Here is a 7,963-nt window from a genome sequence, read left to right on the forward strand (position 1 = left end):
CCGCCGCCTGCCGCCTGCCCCGCGTTGGGCTGCCCTAGGCGCGCCTGACGGCTCCAGGCTCCCCGCTACTGCAGGCGACCGCGGGGACGGGGAGGATCCGCCGCTGCGAGAGTCGTCTACGTCCTCCTGTAAAAACAAGAGCCTCCCAAAAGGGACCGGCGGCCTCCTCTTGCGCTTCATTCTAGCAGGCAACTTGTTAAGCACCTCTAGCCCCTGAGGGCGCTGGGGCCTTCGAGAAGGTCAGCGCCGGGATTGGCTGGAGCTGGGGAAGGGAGGGGCGGGGCTTACCTGCCATGTTGAGTGTGGCAGGTTGTGCAATGCAGGCAGCTGGGCTGGTGCTGTAGTGGGCTTCCGGTTGCTTCAGCGCGACCCGCTCGGTTTTCGGGGCAGAGGCAATTCCTTGCAAGGATCCGCACTGTATGTGCACCCTCCGGCCCTCCACTGCTGCAGCACCTTGTTGGGGAATGACACACCAGGACACTTCCCCCATCCCCGACCCTGGAGACGCTGCAGAGATGCTCGTAATGGCTGTCAAAATGGGCCCAACCCACGCTTGAAGTGGGGTAGCGGCCAGTTTCTCCTGGAGAGTCTCCCCCCAACCCCGTGGCGAAGATTTGGGAGCGACCCAAAAAGGATTTTGCCCCAAAATCCCTGCCCAAACTCATGGCCACGACCTTAGTGCAAGGCCTGGTGTTTGGCAGGCTGGTGGGTCGACCTGTACTTTGGGTCGGGCAGCGCCTGGTCTTCTTCCCCGTGGCAGAGGTGTGCATTTTGGGTGCCCCCCATGCAGCTTTTGTCCAGGCATCCCAGCCTAATCTCCACTCTTTACCCAGAGCAACGGACTTGCTCAGTGCTATGACCTGCCGGTTGCATTGGCAAACAATCTTTTCTCCCATGCCTGATGAAGGATGTTGGTGCCCGGAAGCTTGCAGTGAAAGAATTTTTTTGCAAAAATCTAGTTGGCCCAGCAGCCCAGCTGCCATCTCACCCTCTCCTACGCACAGCTGGGCATCGCCACTACTGCCCATGAGCCCTGATAGTTTCTCTTAGCAAACATACATTTCTGATGACCTTCTGCCCCTCTAGCAGTTGATTGCCAGCCACCTTCAACTGAATAAAGATTAGCTTGGGAAAAAGGCAGCAAGAACCGGGACTAGGGCCTGGGGCAAAAGGAACCAACTTCAGCCACATCTGCATAAAGCCACCTGCAGCGCAGGGGGCCAAATGCAGCTTCCCTCCCAGCCCCCCCATGCCCCTTGCACGTGGGAAACACCAAAAACCCTGCGCAGGGGGTCGGAGCCAGGATACAACCCTGCCCCCGGGCTGGGGGCCACGCCCAGCTCCCTTTCCTCAGGGGTAGAGGTCAGGGGTCAACAGCCCCCCCCCATCATCAGCTACCGGGCTCAACCCTCGTTTCCCACCGCCCAACAAAGGGTTAACCAGGGGCACGTGGCAACGCCATGACGCACGAGGAGGGGGCGGGGCTAGCCGGCGCGGGGACGTAGCGGGGGGCGGGGCTAGCCGGCGCGGGGACGTAGCGTGAGACGCCGGCGCCACTTCTTTCAGGGTCACGTGACGGAGGGGGAGTGGCAGCAAGATGGCGGCGCTGCGGGCGGGCGGGCGTCTGGCGCAGCTGTCCCGCGGCTACCACCGCAAGGTGGTGGATCACTACGAGAACCCGCGCAACGTGGGCTCGCTCGACAAGCGCAACAAGAACGTGGGCACGGGGCTGGTGGGCGCGCCCGCCTGCGGCGACGTCATGAAGTTGCAGGTGCGCGGGGCGGAAAACAGCGCCCCTGGATCGGGCAGGGAGCGGCCGGGGGGGTGCGGCTGGGAGCAGAAATCCTCGCCCTTCTCCACAGGGTGCTGCGGCCCCCGAGTCTTCCTTGTTCCTTTGTGCGGGGATGAGCGTGTAGCAGTCCCGGGCCCGGGGAAGCTGGCGAGCGGGCGCCAGGCCTGGAGCGTAGCGGGTTAGGAGGCCACGTGCTGGCGGAGTTACCCGTCTCGAGCCTCGTGCGGGCGGCTGCGCCCAGTGCCAGGCTGCATCTTTAAACCCGGCCTCGTCGCCACTCTTGCAGGTGGAAGTGGACAACAGCGGGAAAATCGTGGATGCACGATTCAAAACCTTTGGCTGCGGATCGGCGATTGCCTCGAGCTCCCTGGCCACCGAGTGGGTGAAAGGGAAGACGGTAAGACCCCCGTCGTGCCCTGAGAAAACTCAGAGGGGTGGAGGGTGGACTAAGAATATCCCATCCTTGCGGGCAGTTATTCGTAGGCGTCTGTTTCTCTGTCTGGAAATGCAGAGCTCGATGGTTTTGCAGATGTGGCCATGGCTGATGCAGCAGGGGAAAAAAAGTGTCGTCGTCAACCGACACCTTAAAGCGCTACGTGAACAAGGAGAACTTGTAATCGCTCCTGTAGCCTTCCTCTCCCATCCCACCATCCCCAGGATCACAACTTACACTGTTCATATATGCACTCTGATATAGGAGGTTGAGATGTATTTAGATCAGGATATATTGTTGCAGAAAAAATGCATTCTGACCTACAGTTGTAGGTCTGACTGTACAGGTTTTCTATAGTAATATCCAACCCAGTGGTCCCCAGTCTTTTTGGTCCTACGACCCTATTACGGTGCCAGCCCAACTCATCCAGTCCAGTTTCTCTACGTTTTGGCACAAAGTGAGGCTACGAACCCTCGTGTGGACATCAGTAATTTGGTTGTAATGCTGCCATGCCTTCAGTTGCCACCCAGCGTTCACATGAAGACCTTTTTGCCTAGAGCCCTATTGTGCTGCTAGATTTCAGAAAGAGATGCCAAGTGGCTCAGTGCGACAATATGAACTCCAGTTAACATGATCATCAACAAGGAGTTCATAACAAAAGGCTTCTTCTCCCCATGTTCCTTGGTACCCAATCCTGACGGTTCAGCCAAAGAGCATCCCTTTAACAAATACCTGTACATGACATCAGGAGGTTAGGAACAAGTGTCACAGCCAGAATGTAATCTTCCGTTTCTCTTTCAGGTGGATGAAGCCTTGGAGATAAGAAATACAGATATTGCTAAAGAGCTCTGCCTTCCTCCAGTTAAACTGCACTGCTCTAGTAAGTTGTCAGTACACACTTAAGTTTTAAGACGCAAGTTTTAAGATCAGGAAGACATTTCCTTCTGCTGTGTTGTGCTTCTCAAGATCCTTTGAATTTAGACCAGTTGCTGAGGTGCTTTAAAATGCATCTGTGTGTCAAATATGCTGTTATTCTGATCAGTTTTGGGTGACCTGCAAAAGAAAATCAGAAGCAGGTGTGCTTGGGTGCATAAGCCTTGTTTACAAAAAAAGCTTGAGAACTCTTCATCTTTCTCTTTCAGTGCTGGCTGAAGATGCCATCAGGGCAGCCCTGGCCGATTACAAGTTAAAACAAGATCCTAACAAGGAAGAGCCTGAGAAGAAAACCAGTACCTAGAACTGTGATGAAAGCTTATTCTCATTAATATTGCAGTGCAATTAGTTTAGGTGTTTAGAGAAGGGAGCCAGTGCACTACCGATCTGAAGCCATCAGGTACACCCAATATACGCACAATGTTTCACTGTTCACCTGTATTAAACCACCTTTGTAGTGCACAAATCATTGGTATCCTTGAGCTTATTTCTGCACCAGTTACTGTCCTGTCTGTTTCTCCTGGAAGTGTCTGGGTGAGGAGGGGAAGCACTTAACTCAAGTCGCAAGTCATTTCCAGCAGTGAAAATCCTAGTATTTGGAAGGGCTGCATTTCATTCAGTAAATGTATAGTTTTTTCTGAGAATGTTATAGAAGAGGATTATTTGAAAGTGTGTTGCCTTGTCTTAATGTTTATGCAAAAAAAATGCAGATCAGTTTTATTTTGTGTACAACATATGCAATATATTAAACAACCTGTGGCAGTTCATCTGCCTAGTACAACTGGTTTGGAAATCTTTCATTTCATGTCTTTTGTCCTCCCTACAAGCACATGCCTCACCCCCATTTTATCTCGTTTCCTGGCACTTCGGGATATGTCTAGAGCAGTGGTTTGCAACCTTTTTAAACTAAGCATCCATCTGAAAACGCCACCTCTTTTTTCCACTTGTTTTTTGGCTACAAAAAAACACTACAGCAATTTTTCTCTTGCAAAGAACTCAGAAAGACCACAACAGGTCAGGATGTCTTTAGCAATGAATTTCTTTTTGAAATCTCTAGGTTTATCTTATAAAACATGTTTGCCCACGTAACAGTGCTGACACTGTGTGGCACTCTGCAGGTTGAGAATCACTGGTTTAGAGGCTTGCCAGTTTCTCTTATTAGCCCAACTATATGGATGGGAGACATGTTAAAGAAGCTATTAGAGCACAGCTCTCATCCTTTTTGTGAAGTTTGAGAACCCTAAACTAGCTTGTAACCACAATAACGACCGCTAGAGGTCAGTGAAAAACAGATAAATAGGGAAAGACTAGCTGTTATCGGCTTGCCAATTCGAGTGTTAACTTTTGGCTGAAACAAGCAGGTTATCAGATGCAGGGAAATGGAGTTCTGCTAAAACAAGGTGCAGGGCAAGCCTGTGGTGGACCCTATTATTCACCGAGTCTAATTGAGTTGCAATGTTTCTGTTCAGGCCAGAACCAATAATCCCCAAACATTCCTTATCTAAATATAGGATGTAAACCAAGCATTATTCTTGTTCCCTACACTTAACATTCTTGCAGACTGTAACAACGAGTTGAAAACATACAAGGTTTTATAATAAATCCACACAAAACTATCTGGAAGGATTTTTTTTTTACTGCTTTTCTCCTCAAATAGCAATGTGCTTATCCTTACATTTGCTATTTGGATGCTAATATAGGGTGTGTCCAAGTGAGTGCAGCTCTGTGGTATGTCTGGCACCACACACTGCACATTCAGGTGTTCTGTATGCTGCAGAGTAGCAGTGCCAGAGGTTTTTTTGATCCTGGGATCAAAATAAACTGCAGGAAAAGAAAGCCAGGCAGTGTGTGCTGCCCAAAATGAGTGGCTCCGGCTGAGCTCTGAGCAACGGGATCACCACAACTGCAGCTCCCCAAGGACCCCCAGGTAAGGGTGCTGGGGCCAGCACAGTTGCTGGCCCCAGCCTCCCCTACCCCACTTAGGTAATGTGCCACATGCCAGAGGACACATGGCAGGGGCGTTCCTAGGGACAAATAGCAGTGGCGCAAGGTGTGCTGCGGCTTGTCCCTGGGGAAACAAATGCCCATGCTCATCTGGACACGACCATAATGAGCAAAAATGCACTGTAAAAGCTTGGCCGTACAAATACTATAACCAGATGCTGCTCATACACAGAGGCCTCCAGAAGCTTAGCTTTAAATTGCCCTTCCTGCTTTAACAGATGTAGACAGCTGGATACAGAAAGACTAAACTACTTAAGTTACCAAGGAGCTCAAGTTATGAGACAGGATCCTGCTCCACCAAGCACTCTGCAAACACAGATAAACTTCCTGGCCCAAGTTGCTCACAGTCCAGCGATCAGAAGAGTCAAAATTGAAGCAAAAATATTAATGTCCCATTCTTTTCCCTGTTCACTTTTTTGTACCCATGGCAGCAAATGAGTCCTACGAGGAAGACTGCAGGGGGTCTGGACTGATGATCTGTAAGTCCCTTCCAGCCCCTGACAACAATGAAACTAAAATAGCAGTACCCCTCGCTGCACATGGATGTTTGGAGATAACTATAAGACAAGCAGAGTGCTTGTGCAATAGAAAAAAAAACCATAATAAAGTTAATTGTCTCCAGAAAAGGGACTGCTTGTGGAAAATACAGCCTAGGGGCCAGGCTTTGAACCAGGATCAAACAAAGTGCTGAAGAGCTGCTTGTATAAGAGCATGGTCTGTCTTAGGCACGGTAAGACGGGATCGTTGTAAAGAGATACAATGAGGTAGAAGTCTAGCCTGAAGCTTAAACTCAGAGGCCAGTGGCTCGGTGGCTTTCTGGCATCCTGTCAAAGCCCAGGCTGCTGGGACTTCACCAGTCAGCAGGGACCCCCAGCTGCCTCCCTAGCCAAGAGCTTGGAGACTCGAGCTTCCAGGGATCTGGCCCTTCCCAGCAGCCGGCCAAGGGGACTGCCAGTCTGAGTTCCCAAGCAAACTACTGGGCCCTCACCTCTAGACTCCAGCAGCTCACCCAATGCCCAGCTTGGCAAACCAAGGGGCCAGTGGCTCCGAGATCCCTTGCAGGGAGCTCAGGAGCTAGGGCTTGCTGGGCTCCCAGGTGCCTTCCCCTCCGGTGGCAAGTTGGTTTCTGCCCTGGGCTATCCAGATTCCTTGGGGGTTGGAGTGGCCATCCAGGAGCAAAGCATCTCCCCCAAGTAGGTAGCTGCTCCCCACCAGGCTTTGCAAATACCCTGCTCCCAATGGGCAGCAAGTCCCTACAACAGCAAAGCCAGGGTCTGTGCCAGGGTGGATTTGAGGTCTCTTTCCACCACCCAGGAGTCTAAGGAAATGAGCTCAGCAATTCCACCACAGACCCAAGTCAGGATAGGGGCCTTTGGAGACAGTGCCTAGCCTGAGCCCCAGCACCCACGGTGTGTTTCCCACTGCCCCAGGCTGCGAGGCAGCTAAACCCACCACTGCTCCGCTAGCAGAGTCCTCGCCTCCAACCTGCGTGGTCAGGGCGGGGATCAGGGTCAGGAACCTGCCAGCTAGGGCTAAACCCAGCAGCCCAGGTGCCATCTCCCCCTCTCCCCTACGCACGGCTGGGCATCGCCGCTACTCCCAGCAACTCAGGCTCAACCAGGGTCTGTCAAAGCCAGTCCTAGCGGCCCCCTCGAAGTGACCATGGCTCTTCTGTTTCTTCAGAGCCAGCTGATGCTGAGACACGCAGTGGTCCTGCGGGGCCAGAAGCAATTCGCTGCTGGGTCCAGCTTCTCACAGACAGGACCATCCAGCTGCACAGTGTCGCCATGTCTAGCGACAGCTGCACACCATAACCCTGCAAGTCATAAAGCCGTTCCCATCACCAGCAGACCCGGGACTGTCAACTCGCAGCATGTTACCTCAAGCCCCATGATAATGTGGTTTTCTTAAAGCTCAATTTGCTGGGATCAGACAAACCTCAGGGTGTGGGTGGGGTCTCTTAAAGCTTTTGAGCTTTCTTACTTGCAAAGAAAACGTTATAAACCCAAAGCAAGCACACGCTTCAAGTCCAGGAAGCAGATGAGGTCCTCTGGGAATAGCAATTGCAGCCCTGTACCCTTCAGGAGACTGGTGAAACAATCCACCGGCTAGGAGGAAAGGCAGCTCCAGAAAGAGCAGCACCTACCCTGCCTTTTTCCTCAAGCTCTGGCAGACATTGAAAGCCATTATCCAGCTGTGCCAAGGACATCCCTTTGCACTGTCCATTCTGGAGGCACCTGAGAGCAAACTCAGAGCGAGAGTCGCACTCTGACATCAGCTCAGCCCGGGGTGCAGAGTCCTGTTCCCCTCCATAAGCAAGGGGACACGTTAGTTTTCTTTCCTTTTTTGTCATCAAGAGAAGGTTTCTGAAACCAAGTCCCAGCCACAATTTCTCCTAGGGAAAGCCCTGTTTGTCACTGCTGGTTGTTACACACCAACCCCCCACCCCGCCCCACCACCGCACATGCACCACCTGTTTCTACAACGCCTGTCCGAGAAGTAGCTCCAGCACACATCGAGCGGAACAAATAAGATTTTCTTAACCATGAAGTTTCTGACCTGTGTGTTTTTTTCAGACCTTTCCAACTTGCCATGCAGTTTCCTGCTTGGTTTCTGCTTCATGGATTCATAGATTTCATAGACATCAGGGCTGGAAGGGACCTCGGGAGATCATGGAGTCCAGCCCCCCGCCCGAAGGGCAGGAAGTCAGCTGGGGTCATAGGATCCCAGCAAGATAAATATCCAAATGTCTCTTGAAGGTGTTCAGTGTAGGTGCTTGAACCACCTCCGCTGGCAGGCTG

At 52.1% G+C, this 7,963-nt stretch overlaps 1 protein-coding gene across 1 annotated transcript; it reads left to right on the plus strand.

Annotated features, from left to right (window-relative positions):
• The first annotated feature begins 1,569 nt into the window (after positions 1 to 1,569).
• ISCU (iron-sulfur cluster assembly enzyme) lies at positions 1,570 to 3,939 on the plus strand. The gene is made up of 4 exons (XM_019538824.1): positions 1,570 to 1,771; positions 2,079 to 2,189; positions 3,027 to 3,105; positions 3,368 to 3,939. Exons 1-4 carry the CDS (start codon positions 1,598 to 1,600, stop codon positions 3,460 to 3,462), a joined length of 459 nt encoding a protein of 152 aa, XP_019394369.1. The 5' UTR covers positions 1,570 to 1,597; the 3' UTR covers positions 3,463 to 3,939.
• The last annotated feature ends 4,024 nt before the right edge of the window (positions 3,940 to 7,963 follow it).

Source organism: Crocodylus porosus, unplaced genomic scaffold (assembly GCF_001723895.1).
Source record: "Crocodylus porosus isolate Cpor-Errol unplaced genomic scaffold, CroPor_comp1, whole genome shotgun sequence".
Classification (NCBI taxonomy): domain Eukaryota; kingdom Metazoa; phylum Chordata; order Crocodylia; family Crocodylidae; genus Crocodylus; species Crocodylus porosus.